The following is a 16,797-nucleotide window of genomic DNA, read 5'->3' as shown; positions in this document are numbered from 1 at the left end:
AGCTGCCTTTGACCCGCAGAAATGGGAACTTGTTGGACATCCAGCCACCTAATGCGGGTACCACAGTGCAGGAATGCCCCGTGCCAAGGTGCAAACTGCAAAACGTATCGGTTTCCGAGATCGTTTTATTAGTGTTTTATGTTTTTTGTTTGCTACAGGCCGGCGACACAGATGTTGGTGACTTACGGCTGCTGCATCACCCCCTTCAAAACAGCGACAGGGTAGTTTTGCGGCATGATTTTACACAATTTTCGATGTGCGAGGGGTGGGGAGGGGAGGGACATCCACATCTTGCGACGCTTTAAATTGATTCACACCGCGCACGCAACTGCCACCCCCGCATCCTTTAGTTTTATTCCGCTGCACCCTCGCATCCCGTACTATCCCGGCATATCCTAGCATATCCTGGCATATCCTGTTCGGCTTTTTTCCGTGCTGTCATGCATTTGTATTTGATTAAACATTTTTTACGCGTTTCCGTCGAGGGCATCATTAGTTTGGCCCGTTTAGAGTTACACCATGGACCAGAGACAGAAACTTAGTTGAAAACACCCTGGGATTCCACCCCATAGTCATCAAGTTTCCTCGTCCTGTGCCCAGTGCCCAAGTGCATCTGTCCGATTCGATATTCTAGTCCACTTCCGCTTTTCCGCCTTGGCAGTTAGTGTGTTTTGGTATTTGTTTTAGTCGGTCCCAGATCGATGGACCATGTCAATGGCCCTTAATGGCATTTCATTACTGCAGTTCGGCGTTATTTGGGCATGATTATGAGAAAGCACCCAAGGAACACTCATCATTATTGTTTACCAGTCTTGCAACCCCCGTATAGATGATATATGAGCACCTCGCCACAATTATAAAGCAATCATTGGGGGTTTGTTTTGCCTGACAACCCGAAGAACAAGAAGTTTCCATTTTCAGTTTTGCGTTTTTATTCAAGAGCTTTTATAATTTACAATTTTTATGGGTTTTCCAAAATTTGGTTTTGTATAAAAATATATTGGTTTCTGATAAATATATGTCGATTACATCTTATACTCAAATGTTTGTTTTCGTATAAAAATACATGATGTATACTCGTATTACGTATAAAAATAATTGGTTCAAAGATCTGTTTCCTCTTAGCTTATTGTTAATGCACAAATGAGCACAACGATTCTCTTGTAAACTTGAAGCTTAGAATGTAGTATCACAAAATCTCAACCGATATGGTTCCATATGATATAGCTTAGAGATACTTAATTGCTAGATTGAGCGAAAGTTTCCCTTTTCGTTGTACTCTGCGGTTACAACCAATTTACACAAACAGATGCTAAGGAACAATAGCGCTGTGATATTGTCCCAAGATCGGGGATTACTTATTTTATTGCTTTAAGTACACAACCGCCGGTTCTGAAGCCTGGGGCCCTTATAGCTAGGTTGTACTGTTCAATACTTTGACTGGTAGTGAGACGCTGGTCCAATGTCCGTTTCTATGCCTAACTAAACTAACTGAACTTAACTAAACTGAGAACAAGCTGATTCCCTGGTTTCTTAGGTGGCTAAAATGACTAGAGCTCACACTCGACTTTGGTTGACCAACACTGGGCTTGGTTTTGCTTTAAACTAGGATTTGGTTTGCTGTTTGGTTTGAATCGAACTTAAAAACTATTACTGCACAATTTTGCCTGAATTTTGGTTTCGGTATATAACCTGAATAGGACTAAAGCTGTATCCGAAATTGAAGAACGATATATGTTTGTACAAACTTAGTAAGACCGAACTGAAGCTGACTTATAGAGATTATTTACCCTAAGTGACTAGAAGGAATGCAAGAACTTGTGACTAGAATGATGAGAAATTTCCAATTTGAGAATGTTGGAAAGGGTTAAGTTTTGGGTGGAAAATGATTTGCGAAAAAGGCAAGGATGATAAGGATGAGTCATGAGGAAATGAAGTATGGAAAGTTATAAGATGATTAGTAGTAGGAAGAATGAAGGATGATTATGATTTAGCATGTATAGGGAATGGATGATGTAGGAGCAAAGAGTATGTAGGATGAATGGATGATGTAGGAGCAAAGAGTAGAACGAAGAGTATATATATACTAGCTATAAATCTTTGGTTGGTTTCTTTGGCTTTCGTTTTAGGTTCATTGCACTCCCAAAAGTTCCTAAGCTATCTAAATCTAGAGATTGTTAGAAATGCCGTCCTGGTACACAAGAGACACCCATTTCGAGATCGTATTGAAGCTGACTAGTGCCAAGATTCTTTGGTTTCACTGACTAGAAATAAGGTTACAACTAAATTGCCTGTGGAATGTGGCCCGAAGTACGGATACAAACTAGAGTCTGACTAGAATTGAACTCATTTTGCGAACGAAACTGAATCGGTTTAAGAACTAAACTTTATAGCTAACTAAGAATACGAAATTGGAAACCCAATTTTCCCTTGAATATAACTAATTCTTTGGTCTGTTTCAGCTGCATCGGGTTTGGTGTTCAACTAGTAACTAAACTTAACATTAAAAATAAATCTCACTCGATTTCAGTGGGCCATGGTGGTGTGCTGGATGACGGAGGCGCAGTTCCTCAAGTTGGTCAGAGCCGCGGCAGCAATGCTCTCCTCCTCCGTGAGGCCATGTTCCACAATCTGGAGACGACCGTATCCCGCAGACGAGGCGGAGGAGCTGGAGTCCGAGAGGTAGTCGTTGTCATAGTCGTAGTTCTCCTTGGCATTGGACCCCACCACGTAGACGCCCTCATCGGAGTGGGAACTGCTGGCGGAGGAGGAGGTGGACACCGCCTGGTTGAAGTGAAAACTGCCCGTGATGGTTGTGGTGGTGGGCTTCATTTCCAACTGCTTCTCCACAGGCTTTTCCTTCTTCTGATGGGTCAGTTGGTGCTTTCTCAGGTAGGCGGCCCTCTTGAACTTCTTGCCGCACTCCTGGCAATCGAAGGCCAGTTCCTCCTCCGACTTCTTCTCCACCTGCTGCTGCTGCTTCTCCGGCTGGTTGGTGGTATTGCGATTCTCCTTTTTGGACGCCTCCTTTCTCGGCTTGTGCCACCGGCGATGAGAGGCCAAGTTGGCAGGACAATTGAACTGCTTGCCGCACTCGGGACACCGGTACTCCAGCAGGACGATGCAGGCACACCTGTGCCGGGCCAGGCCGAAGGCGTCCTCGAACTTGATCTTGCACAGGCGGCAGACATAGTCCCCAATCACGTTCTTGATGGCGGCCAATTCCGCCTTGGTCTCCTCCGTGATCTCCACTATGTTGTACTTGGGGTCAATGTCGCCGTTGCTGTACTGCATCGATCCATCGGTGATGTCCTCCAGCGGTCGGATGATGGTGCCCGAGACGGGGGAACTGGTCTCCTCATCGAACTTCAGCTTGCGGGTGGCTTTGTTGCGGGAGGGCTTCCCCGACGAAGTGGAGGCCTTGTTGGTTTTAGGTGCTGAATCTGCCACTTTGACGGGCTTCGCCGGTGTGGCTTCTACTGTTTCCACTACCGGCACGACCTCCCTTTTGGACATTTTAGCCGGCTGCTCGTCGTCATCGCTCTCCCGGCTCAATTTGCGCTTCCCTGCTGGACTCTGCGGTGGCGTTGGCGGTTTCACCGGCAGCTCCTCCACCTTGGACACCGCCACCTGCACTTCGTTGCAACTAGCAGCCGTACTCTCGCTGTAGACCTCCGCGAATGTGGCCGCCATGGGCACATCGCTGCTGGGCAGTGGTGAGGGCAGCTTCAGCGTTAGATCCAGCGGTATTTCGCACCTGGTTTTCAGGTTCAGGTAACGACTGCGGTACTTGGGGGGCAGCGAGGCCACGGTGGTCAGCAGGCCGAGGCCATGGGGCATGCCCTTGTGCTGCAACTGGATGCCGATGCTGTGCGGGTGGCTGAGCTTTTCGGTGGGCTCCGAGGGGGCTGGAATCGGTACCGGTGTCTGTATCTGGGCCATGGCATCGATGGGACTTTCAAACTTAAAACTTCAACTTGGCAAAACGAAAACGGAGTAGAACGGGGGAACGTAGAACGGGAAACGTAGAACGTAGAACGGGAACTAAGCAAACTTAACAACAAACTGATAACGCTGATCCTCGCGGACTAGGACTCTATGCAGAAGACCTCCAGTCGGCTCGACGTTTGTGCTGCGAATGACGTTCGGTGGACTCGGTGGCGGCTATTTATGTGTACCACAGGCCAAAGGAAAGCGAAACCGAAACTCGAAATCATTGTTTGTGCCGGCGTCCTGGAAATTCATTTCAACCCCCTTTTCGGTCGAAGTCGTTGTCCTTTTTCGACGCCGGCAGAGCCGCAAAAGCCGGAATCTTTTGTTAGCAATCACACACACATTAGTCACCCTTTTTTCCACACACACATACACGCGGAGTGAAAGTCCTACGCACACACACACACACACACTCATCCGCTTTGCGGCCAGGACAATGCACTCGGAGAAATCAATGTGCGACAGCTGTTGTTGCCACGCACCAAAATCGCAGCACCTTCCTAGGCGAACGTACGTTTGTGTATTCAGCGGAAATCTGAGCAGCACATTGTCCTCGTTTTTGCCAAAAACAGCTGACACCCATGAAGTCGTTAATTGAGCATGTAACCATAAGGTCAGCGGCAAGGAGTGCTCAATAGATCGGGGAATAGATCCTTGGGCCAAAAGGTGAATTGTTTCCTTCTTGCCATTTGGTGCAAAGCAGCTGTTCTCCATTGCCAGCAAGATGGTTGTAAAGGTAAACAATGTAACAAGTAAGACATCCACCTAGAGGTATCCTCCCTACTATCTGTCTTACATATTTCACAAATATTATAGTATTTAATAATTTCTCGAGGTGTACCCAGCGGCACTGCATTTATCAGCCTCAGACGACTAAGCTCGTCAAGTTCGCTTTTGGTGGGGTAGGTAACAGACTAGCAGACTAGCAGACACAACTTGGGTTCGAACTTCGAACTTCACCACCGCGGAGCACGGCGCACAATCGCTTGTAGCCTTGTATCCCCGTATCTCCGTATCCCCGTATCCCCGTAACTCCGTATCCTTGTAGCTGTGTCTGCGCTTCCGAGGCTGTGTCTGTGTGCGAGTATCCTGGACACTCGTCCGTGTGAGTGCTTTGCATTAATGTAATCGAAATGCGAAGCCGACTGAGCCGACTGAGTCGACAGTGGTTGCCATGAAAGGAATGCACTTTCGATTCCCGTCGAGGGCTTTCGTCGCTGGATTCGCAGGACTCTCCGCTCCTGGAAAATATGGCATATTATGTTGAACACGCCGCCATTGTTGTTGTTCTTGTATTACGGTAGGCACGTGCATGGCAACGATTGCCACCCCAAAACGGGCTGACAATCTGAGCACTTGAAGAAAATACCCCCAAATTGTATGGGTAATCTTAGATTTTTACTTATATTTTAGCGTTGAATAAGAATTCAAGTTTTAACTCTGCTAGAAGGTATATAATATAGATTTTTTAATCAAAACAATGTGCTTCTCGTGCTGACTTTCTCGCAGTGCACGGGCGAAAGTGCAGAGAGTATTCCCAAGGCGATCCTGCCGCAGCAGGGTGGCCTTTTTGCCAGGGGAATCGATGTTTGCCATGCAGCTTAGAATTAAAATAGCGCACGCATCCGAGGCCAAATCCTGGCACAAACTTCGGATCGACTGAATCGGCGGAGAAGGCAACAAAAGTCTCAGAAGTGCGCCAGCCACGCGAGCATTGTTCAGAAGGTCCTGTCGTCCTTCGGCCGGGATGACTGCCATCCCGAAGGTCCTGCAGATACACGGAATCAAAATCCATCCCCATGCCGGGTGGCGAAAGTGCTCCCCTCATCCCCCTTGCAGTGATGCCTTGCCAACTTATTGCTGTCAGTCACAAATGCCGCCTTATTTGCGATTCACTAAAGTGAGAGAAACAGGAAACGGGAAATCAAGCCATCAAAAAGGACGAAAGTTGATTAATCTGAGACAAGCCTATTGAAACGGATTAGTGCGTGTTGGTTAGAAGCCTCTCTACGCTTATCATCATCCATCAGATCAGAGTGCACTTTTATTATTTCTTATGAATATGATTTTTGCACTTGCTTCTAGAGGGAAAATCAGTGGTTCTATTATGCTATGAAATCTCTAGAAGTTTCCCAGCAGAAATATGCATAGTATTCTCTAGAAAACGTTTTTGTTTTGTATCCGGATTATGCAATCTGTGCCAGCCCCCCTCAACGGAAAATGAATTTCTCTGCGTGTACCCTTCAAAATCCAGCTTTGACTGCTCTGATTTCTGCGCTCCAAGGCGTTCTTGGCACAAATTTGCACTCGACAAACACCCACGACAGCCCGTGGAGATATCGTACCCCGTCAAATCGCCCATATGAGGGGTACGCATTCTGTTTGTTGTTCGGTACATTGCTAACCCTTAAGTGCATCTTTTTATGGTAATTTCAAGGGCCCAGCCCCACCTCGGATCTGTCTGCGTGTCCTGGACGAGATGCTTGCTCCCTCTGGCGGCTCCTTGGCAATAATTAATGTTCGAAAATGCATCGTTTATGCGGCATAATGCACTTTCATTTCCATTCTCGTTTGCATCTGGCTGTGTGTGTCTCAAAAGGCTTTTTAGCCTTTCAGCTTTTGAGCCTGCAAGCCGCGTGCACTTTTGCTTGGGCAGCTCCTCAAGGATCCACTCCACTTGTAGCACATGTTGCCCATTGTGGCGATGAGGCTGCCTTTTCGGGGTTCAGTCCTGTCAATCCTTGCCACTGCCACTGCCATTGCCACTGAGCTGTAATTAAATTTTTCGCTTTCATAATTTCATGCAATTTCTGCCGCTCGAACAGGAAAGCGATTTGGTTTGCAGGGCGCGAAAGGTTTTTAATTGCATTTCATTTTGGCTGGCAGCGGGGAAGTCGAGAAATCTGTTACCAATTTGCATTACTCCATTGGGTATTAAAATTGAAAGCTCCAAATTCGCAGTATCTCCATGAGATTTAGCTGCCAATAAGCCAGGCTCAGCATGTGCGGTTTAATAGTAAATACCCCACTGAGCTCAGGGCTTAGGGCGTTTTGGTGAGCCAATCTACAGTGAATGGAAAACATGATGCCACAATATCCTATCATTTTGTTCTTCCCTTAAGCCGATTTATATTCATATTCATACAAGAAGTTTTTGGTACAAGGACCGATCCCGCTAAACATAGATATAGTCTGGAAAAGTACACAAAATTCTCCCCCGAAATAGGAATTTTAATAATAGTCCTTCAGCTGTGCGTCATGCACAAATTTGAATAAAAACAATTATAATTTTTAGCTGCCATAAGCATATGCAATTTGCATGATGCAATTTGTTTAAGGGGTGTGAATATTTATAATTGCATTTCTGCTGGCTGATGACGGGTTGCCTCACCAACTAACTTTATTTAGCAGCAACTTAAATTGAATTCCCAATAAGCCAATTGCCAATTGCAGCATGTGTGTGTTCAAAGACAGTCCATCCACTGGGCTTAAGGAATTTGCTCGCAAATCCCACTTAGCAGCAAACAAAACTCCCCCGGAAAATCGCAAGTGACTAACCCCGGGAAAACCTGGCATAATTATGGTCGAGCTCGTATTCCTCCAGTTGTGCAGCCTGCTTAAAAATATAAATACACACAATAAATATGCGCCGCAGGACACAGAAACCCACAGAGCGAGTGGGACGGAGAACTGGGAATTCGCCGAGGGTTCGCAACAAAACACAGAGAAAAACAATCACAATTCACAATTCAGTCGGGTGTCGAAGTGCTCCGGGCACGCGACCATCGACCAACGTTCATTTGCCGCGCCGCTAATGTCCTGTGCCAAGGATTCCAAGCTGCGAATTGGTCCGCTGCACATTCGAGCGAATGTGTATTCATACGGCGGCATGTGCGGCAAGCAAATCACAATGCAACCACCAGAGTCCTCGATCCGAAATCGCAGTTTCCAGTTTCCAGTTCCCAATTCCCAGTTCCCTCCCCAAAAGTCAAAGGCTGGCAATCGAAGCCGAAAATTTAGCCAGGTGCATTTTCAAACACCAAACACAACACACGAGCCACATAGCGGCACCACTACGAAAAGTGCGACAGGGGTGCACAGTGGGTACTGGCTATGATGCACGCTGGTTGTTAAATATGTATATAACCTTACGTTCCAAATGAAAGGCTATTTTAGGGATATTCCTATTCTTGCGGTACTCAAGTGTACTGAGTTCACTCAGCTAGGAGATAGATAGATTTTAAAATGAGTTTGTTATGGATTTTCCAGCTCAGAATGTTAGGAATTTTGTAAACATCACACATTTGTTAGCCCACTTATTTTGCAGTAGCCGAGTTCACCCGTCCATGGTTCACTGTAAACGCTAGAAAGCAGAGCTCAAGCGTGGCGCGATTTGGAAACCGCTCAAGTCTGAGGCTGTTGCTGATTTCGAATAGGGTTTTTTAAAGCGCTGCGCCCTCAGGGGTGGCAAATGCACCCAGATTGGAAGGAGGGCTGCTCCGCTCGTATATCCGCATGTCAGTCACAGTGCATGAGCGTCTAGGGAGGGTTTTAGGCGAAATATAAAATATTTCATTTTTACCCCTTGGCTCACTTATCAGACTATGCATATAAAATTCCAATTGGACGCGTTCACCGCAGAAGGAACGTTCACCCCTCGCGTTTTATGCCTAAGCCTGCCAAGATCCTGTGCAGGATTCCCCTTCCAGCTGAAGCTCCACTGCGAGAAATAGTGCGACTTTTCAGATGCAATGTTTGGACTATGCAACACGAATATGGGTCAACTTTTTATTTGAGATATATAGTTTTAGGGTTAGTGAAATAGGATGTGCACGTATTATTATGCTGTATTGAGCAGAAACTTCAAAGCGAGCTACATATGCAAGCTGGAATGAAATACTGCTGCCATTTTCTCTCAGTGTCCTTCTGCTGCTGTGCGAAAATTGCACGACTTGCGCTTCTGCTTTTGACAATGGCCTCACATTAACTAGTTTCCGCTGCACTCGCAGTCGCAATCCCAGGGCCGAACCCCATCCCCATCCCCATTCCAAGCCCAATCCCAGTGCCAATGCCAATGCCGGTTCCACTTTTAATGAGTAACTGAGCGAAATGGGAACTTCATTATAAAAGCACCCCATTCGCAGGACCTCCGGCCACCTCCCCGCGACGCTTCCTGTTTGGTTTGTTTCAATTAAATCGCATGTGCGACCCACGAACAGGCGCAGGACACCAGGCAGGCGGCATTAAAACAGAGGGCCAGGACACCATTCGCCAGGACACATTGCAGGACACATGGCTCATCTGTTACTTAATCATGGCATTGCCATGGATACGCGTACCTCGCATTGCGAGGGTGCCGCTTTTGAGGCCGACCTTTGAGCAGCCAGTACGGATATTTATTGTTATTGCCCGGGGGGAACGAGATTTCTCCGTCTGTTTGGAGAACAGGAACACTGGCTTAAAGCACTGCCCATATTCGCATTTGGTGGTATTTGCCAGGTCTTGAATGCGCCATTCATGAGGAAATGCTTCTGTGATTGACTTACAGTGCCTTGTGACAGAGGAATAGGGGATTGATAATAAATAAGATATTAAATTCTACTAAATTAATAATTTAACTTTGAAACAATTGGATTACATGCTCCACGCGCTCAGGCATGCAGTTTAAACCGATTTATGTTAAGTAAGGTTAAATATCTTGCACCTCACCTATAATAATAAACATGATATATCTGTTCATTTTACACATTAACATCTCATAGAAGCAACGCTGTTATAACTTAAGAGAATGGTTTGTTCTTTCGTTCCATGTGGAATCTCTAGTACAGGTATTCCATGTAATCGTAGCTCGAAAAGGTGGCGTTGCTCCAACCGAACTGATAACGAATAAGGGCGTCCACACCACCCACATCCACGCGCAGCCTCTGGAGCTCAGCGGTGATGAGCTTGCCGGAAGGAGTGGCCAAAACCCTCTCATAAACTGGTCGCAAGGCCACCAGACGACGCCAGAGTTCCGACAGCAGGGGGCTGGTTTGGGTGGCGCTGGGTTCCAGAAGGGATCGAATCAGTTGCACTGGGTAGATCTGGACGAACTCCGCCTGGAATCCCTGGATGCCACTTACGATCTGCGACCAGTAGGGATACTTGTTGAAGATCTTGACCTCCAGTTCTAGGGAGTCGAAGATCTTGGGTCCTCCGCCGGACAGGATCAACTGCTGCACGATCCACTGCTGCAGTTGTCGCACTTCTGGTTGGTTGATCAACTGCCGATAGAACCGATAGGCGGGTAGGGAGTTTATGGCCCTGATCAGAGCCTGGAATTCGATGTCGTTGAGGAGGTAGGTCTGCACCAGCTTCTCGATGTTATTAACCGGTATCTGGCGGATCACTGCCCTCAGCTCCAAGGAAAAGTTGTTCTGCAGAGCGAGGGTTCCATTCTGACCATATGGCCGTATTGGAGCCAACAGAACGGGCGTGGCAGTGGGAAAAGCCACCAGGCAACAGAAAGCTATGAAACCACTACCGATAAACCGCATCCTGACCTGTGCTCACTTCAAAAACTAGTCGACTTCGCCTACTCGCTCGCCACTTTTATAGCGAAATGCTATCCGCGTTATCTGACTTTCTGTTTGTGAATTAGCTTCCAGAATGCAGACTCTTATCGGGGGCAGTTTGCTTTACAATCCGACGTGGTCCACGCAGGTGGAAAACGGGAAGATCTGACAAGATTAAGGGTCTATTTACAACCCTTAGTCACTAAGGTTTGCATAGCAGGCGACCATTTTCATTAGCAAGACCAACTGGAAGACAAAAAATTGTTGAAAGGGTTCTGCGAAAAGATGTTTATTCATAAATTTGGAAACGTAAGAAAGCTATCAAAACAAATCGTTCGGATTTGCATATAAAAACATGTTCTATTGGACTTAAGTAAGCACTTCATTTAATATTTCACCGACTTTCGGACACGTACTTAAGATAACAGGGTAACACAAAAACAACTAACAAATACCTAACTATTCAAGGCAGACGACTTCACAGCCCATAAATCGCAGCTGACTTACTTTGAAAGAATTCGGTCAAGTCAGGCTACATTTCATGTAGTACTTCCCACACAAGAATAATATAAAACAAGATAGAATATAGCCGTTACCCAGCTAGTGGAACATTTCAACATTTTCTGGAATATCGGTGGAAATTGCGGGAAAAGGAAAAAAAAACTTACGTTTTTAAAAATGTGGGCGTGGCAAAAAATTTTAATGCAGATTTTAAGAGAATTGCGCCAGAAACATTTAGAGGTATGCCACTTCAAAATCCGACTAAGATAAGTTGAGTTATGGAGTTTAGAACTTCAGCCCTAGGGCATTTCTTAATACTTTGGAATTTCTACAACATTATCCCATCAAAAAAATTACAAAAAAGTTGAATCAAAAAAAATTTCTAAATTTGAATGCAGATTTTAAGAGAATTACGCCAGAAACATTTAGAGGTATGCCACTTCAAAATCCGACTAAGATAAGTTGAGTTATGGAGTTTAGAACTTCAGCCCTAGGGCATTTCTTAATACTTTGGAATTTCTACAACATTATCCCATCAAAAAAATTACAAAAAAGTTGAATCAAAAAAAATTTCTAAATTTGAATGCAGATTTTAAGAGAATTACGCCAGAAACATTTAGAGGTATGCCACTTCAAAATCCGACTAAGATAAGTTGAGTTATGGAGTTTAGAACTTCAGCCTTAGGGCATTTCTTAATACTTTGGAATTTCTACAACATTATCACATCAAAAAAATAACAAAAAAGTTGAATCAAAAAAAATTTCGAAATTTGAATGCAGATTTTAAGAGAATTGCGCCAGAAACATTTAGAGGTATGCCACTTCAAAATCCGACTAAGATAAGTTGAGTTATGGAGTTTAGAACTTCATCCCTAGGGCATTTCTTAATACTTTGGAATTTCTACAACATTATCCCATCAAAAAAATTACAAAAAAGTTGAATCAAAAAATATTTCTAAATTTGAATGCAGATTTTAAGAGAATTGCGCCAGAAACATTTAGAGGTATGCCACTTCAAAATCCGACTAAGATAAGTTGAGTTATGGTGTTTAGAACTTCAGCCCTAGGGCATTTCTTAATACTTTGGAATTTCTACAACATTATCACATCAAAAAAATAACAAAAAAGTTGAATCAAAAAAAATTTCTAAATTTGAATGCAGATTTTAAGAGAATCGCGCCAGAAACATTTAGAGGTATGCCACTTCAAAATCCGACTAAGATAAGTTGAGTTATGGAGCTTAGAACTTCAGCCTTAGGGCATTTCTTAATACTTTGGAGTTTCTACAACATTATCCCATCAAAAAAATAACAAAAAAGTTGAATCAAAAAAAATTTTTAAATTTGAATGCAGATTTTAAGAGAATTGCGCCAGAAACATTTAGAGGTATGCCACTTCAAAAAATCCGACTAAGATAAGTTGAGTTATGGTGTTTAGAACTTCAGCCCTAGGGCGTTTCTTAATACTTTGGAATTTCTACAACATTATCACATCAAAAAAATAACAAAAAAGTTGAATCAAAAAAAATTTCTAAATTTGAATGCAGATTTTAAGAGAATCGCGCCAGAAACATTTAGAGGTATGCCACTTCAAAATCCGACTAAGATAAGTTGAGTTATGGAGCTTAGAACTTCAGCCTTAGGGCATTTCTTAATACTTTGGAATTTCTACAACATTATCCCATCAAAAAAATAACAAAAAAGTTGAATCAAAAAAAATTTTTAAATTTGAATGCAGATTTTAAGAGAATTGCGCCAGAAACATTTAGAGGTATGCCACTTCAAAATCCGACTAAGATAAGTTGAGTTATGGAGTTTAGAACTTCATCCCTAGGGCATTTCTTAATACTTTGGAATTTCTACAACATTATCACATCAAAAATATAACAAAAAAGTTGAATCAAAAAAAATTTCGAAATTTGAATGCAGATTTTAAGAGAATTGCGCCAGAAACATTTAGAGTTATGCCACTTCAAAATCCGACTAAGATAAGTTGAGTTATGGAGCTTAGAACTTCAGCCTTAGGGCATTTCTTAATACTTTGGAATTTCTACAACATTATCACATCAAAAAAATTACAAAAAAGTTGAATCAAAAAATATTTCTAAATTTGAATGCAGATTTTAAGAGAATTGCGCCCGAAACATTTAGAGGTATGCCACTTCAAAATCCGACTAAGATAAGTTGAGTTATGGAGTTTAGAACTTCAGCCTTAGGGCATTTCTTAATACTTTGGAATTTCTACAACATTATCACATCAAAAAAATAACAAAAAAGTTGAATCAAAAAAAATTTCGAAATTTGAATGCAGATTTTAAGAGAATTGCGCCAGAAACATTTAGAGGTATGCCACTTCAAAATCCGACTAAGATAAGTTGAGTTATGGAGCTTAGAACTTCAGCCTTAGGGCATTTCTTAATACTTTGGAATTTCTACAACATTATCACATCAAAAAAATAACAAAAAAGTTGAATCAAAAAAAATTTCGAAATTTGAATGCAGATTTTAAGAGAATTGCGCCAGAAACATTTAGAGGTATGCCACTTCAAAATCCGACTAAGATAAGTTGAGTTATGGAGCTTAGAACTTCAGCCTTAGGGCATTTCTTAATACTTTGGAATTTCTACAACATTATCACATCAAAAAAATAACAAAAAAGTTGAATCAAAAAAAATTTCGAAATTTGAATGCAGATTTTAAGAGAATTGCGCCAGAAACATTTAGAGGTATGCCACTTCAAAATCCGACTAAGATAAGTTGAGTTATGGAGCTTAGAACTTCAGCCTTATGGCATTTCTTAATACTTTGGAATTTCTACAACATTATCACATCAAAAAAATAACAAAAAAGTTGAATCAAAAAAAATTTCGAAATTTGAATGCAGATTTTAAGAGAATTGCGCCAGAAACATTTAGAGGTATGCCACTTCAAAATCCGACTAAGATAAGTTGAGTTATGGAGTTTAGAACTTCAGCCCTAAGGCATTTCTTAATACTTTGGAATTTCTACAACATTATCCCATCAAAAAAATAACAAAAAAGTTGAAACAAAAAAAATTTTTAAATTTGAATGCAGATTTTAAGAGAATTGCGCCAGAAACATTTAGAGGTATGCCACTTCAAAATCCGACTAAGATAAGTTGAGTTATGGAGTTTAGAACTTCAGCCCTAGGGCATTTCTTAATACTTTGGAATTTCTACAACATTATCCCATCAAAAAAATAACAAAAAAGTTGAAACAAAAAAAATTTTTAAATTTGAATGCAGATTTTAAGAGAATTGCGCCAGAAACATTTAGAGGTATGCCACTTCAAAATCCGACTAAGATAAGTTGAGTTATGGAGCTTAGAACTTCAGCCTTATGGCATTTCTTAATACTTTGGAATTTCTACAACATTATCACATCAAAAAAATAACAAAAAAGTTGAATCAAAAAATATTTCGAAATTTGAATGCAGATTTTAAGAGAATTGCACCAGAAACATTTAGAGGTATGCCACTTCAAAATCCGACTAAGATAAGTTGAGTTATGGAGTTTAGAACTTCAGCCCTAGGGCATTTCTTAATACTTTGGAATTTCTACAACATTATCCCATCAAAAAAATAACAAAAAAGTTGAAACAAAAAAAATTTTTAAATTTGAATGCAGATTTTAAGAGAATTGCGCCAGAAACATTTAGAGGTATGCCACTTCAAAATCCGACTAAGATAAGTTGAGTTATGGAGTTTAGAACTTCAGCCCTAAGGCATTTCTTAATACTTTGGAATTTCTACAACATTATCCCATCAAAAAAATAACAAAAAAGTTGAAACAAAAAAAATTTTTAAATTTGAATGCAGATTTTAAGAGAATTGCGCCAGAAACATTTAGAGGTATGCCACTTCAAAATCCGACTAAGATAAGTTGAGTTATGGAGTTTAGAACTTCAGCCCTAGGGCATTTCTTAATACTTTGGAATTTCTACATTATCCCATCAAAAAAATAACAAAAAAGTTGAAACAAAAAAAATTTTTAAATTTGAATGCAGATTTTAAGAGAATTGCGCCAGAAACATTTAGAGGTATGCCACTTCAAAATCCGACTAAGATAAGTTGAGTTATGGAGCTTAGAACTTCAGCCTTATGGCATTTCTTAATACTTTGGAATTTCTACAACATTATCACATCAAAAAAATAACAAAAAAGTTGAATCAAAAAATATTTCGAAATTTGAATGCAGATTTTAAGAGAATTGCACCAGAAACATTTAGAGGTATGCCACTTCAAAATCCGACTAAGATAAGTTGAGTTATGGAGTTTAGAACTTCAGCCCTAGGGCATTTCTTAATACTTTGGAATTTCTACAACATTATCCCATCAAAAAAATAACAAAAAAGTTGAAACAAAAAAAATTTTTAAATTTGAATGCAGATTTTAAGAGAATTGCGCCAGAAACATTTAGAGGTATGCCACTTCAAAATCCGACTAAGATAAGTTGAGTTATGGAGTTTAGAACTTCAGCCCTAAGGCATTTCTTAATACTTTGGAATTTCTACAACATTATCCCATCAAAAAAATAACAAAAAAGTTGAAACAAAAAAAATTTTTAAATTTGAATGCAGATTTTAAGAGAATTGCGCCAGAAACATTTAGAGGTATGCCACTTCAAAATCCGACTAAGATAAGTTGAGTTATGGAGTTTAGAACTTCAGCCCTAGGGCATTTCTTAATACTTTGGAATTTCTACAACATTATCCCATCAAAAAAATAACAAAAAAGTTGAAACAAAAAAAATTTTTAAATTTGAATGCAGATTTTAAGAGAATTGCGCCAGAAACATTTAGAGGTATGCCACTTCAAAATCCGACTAAGATAAGTTGAGTTATGGAGTTTAGAACTTCAGCCTTAGGGCATTTCTTAATACTTTGGAATTTCTACAACATTATCACATCAAAAAAATAACAAAAAAGTTGAAACAAAAAAAATTTTTAAATTTGAATGCAGATTTTAAGAGAATTGCGCCAGAAACATTTAGAGGTATGCCACTTCAAAATCCGACTAGGATAAGTTGAGTTATGGAGCTTAGAACTTCAGCCTTAGGGCATTTCTTAATACTTTGGAATTTCTACAACATTATCACATCAAAAAAATAACAAAAAAGTTGAATCAAAAAAAATTTCGAAATTTGAATGCAGATTTTAAGAGAATTGCGCCAGAAACATTTAGAGGTATGCCACTTCAAAATCCGACTAAGATAAGTTGAGTTATGGAGTTTAGAACTTCAGCCTTAGGGCATTTCTTAATACTTTGGAACTTCTACAACATTATCACATCAAAAAAATAACAAAAAAGTTGAATCAAAAAAAATTTCTAAATTTGAATGCAGATTTTAAGAGAATTACGCCAGAAACATTTAGAGGTATGCCACTTCAAAATCCGACTAAGATAAGTTGAGTTATGGAGTTTAGAACTTCAGCCTTAGGGCATTTCTTAATACTTTGGAACTTCTACAACATTATCACATCAAAAAAATAACAAAAAAGTTGAATCAAAAAAAATTTCTAAATTTGAATGCAGATTTTAAGAGAATTGCGCCAGAAACATTTAGAGGTATGCCACTTCAAAATCCGACTAGGATAAGTTGAGTTATGGAGCTTAGAACTTCAGCCTTAGGGCATTTCTTAATACTTTGGAATTTCTACAACATTATCACATCAAAAAAATAACAAAAAAGTTGAATCAAAAAAAATTTCTAAATTTGAATGCAGATTT

At 41.1% G+C, this 16,797-nt stretch overlaps 2 protein-coding genes across 2 annotated transcripts; both read right to left on the bottom strand.

Moving 5' to 3' along the window:
• Positions 1 to 981: 981 nt before the first annotated feature.
• LOC6545126 (transcription factor Sp5) lies at positions 982 to 4,180 on the bottom strand. Its single transcript, XM_001971036.3, has one exon. The coding sequence runs from the start codon at positions 3,940 to 3,942 to the stop codon at positions 2,527 to 2,529; it is 1,416 nt and encodes a 471-aa protein (XP_001971072.1). The 5' UTR covers positions 3,943 to 4,180; the 3' UTR covers positions 982 to 2,526.
• Positions 4,181 to 9,622: 5,442 nt separating this feature from the next.
• On the bottom strand, positions 9,623 to 10,553 carry LOC6545125. Its single transcript, XM_001971035.3, has one exon. The coding sequence runs from the start codon at positions 10,527 to 10,529 to the stop codon at positions 9,813 to 9,815; it is 717 nt and encodes a 238-aa protein (XP_001971071.1). The 5' UTR covers positions 10,530 to 10,553; the 3' UTR covers positions 9,623 to 9,812.
• Positions 10,554 to 16,797: the final 6,244 nt, after the last annotated feature.

This window comes from Drosophila erecta, unplaced genomic scaffold (assembly GCF_003286155.1).
Source record: "Drosophila erecta strain 14021-0224.00,06,07 unplaced genomic scaffold, DereRS2 tig00000021-arrow-pilon, whole genome shotgun sequence".
Classification (NCBI taxonomy): Eukaryota; Metazoa; Arthropoda; class Insecta; order Diptera; family Drosophilidae; genus Drosophila; species Drosophila erecta.
This window is presented reverse-complemented; position numbering and strand designations above follow the sequence as displayed.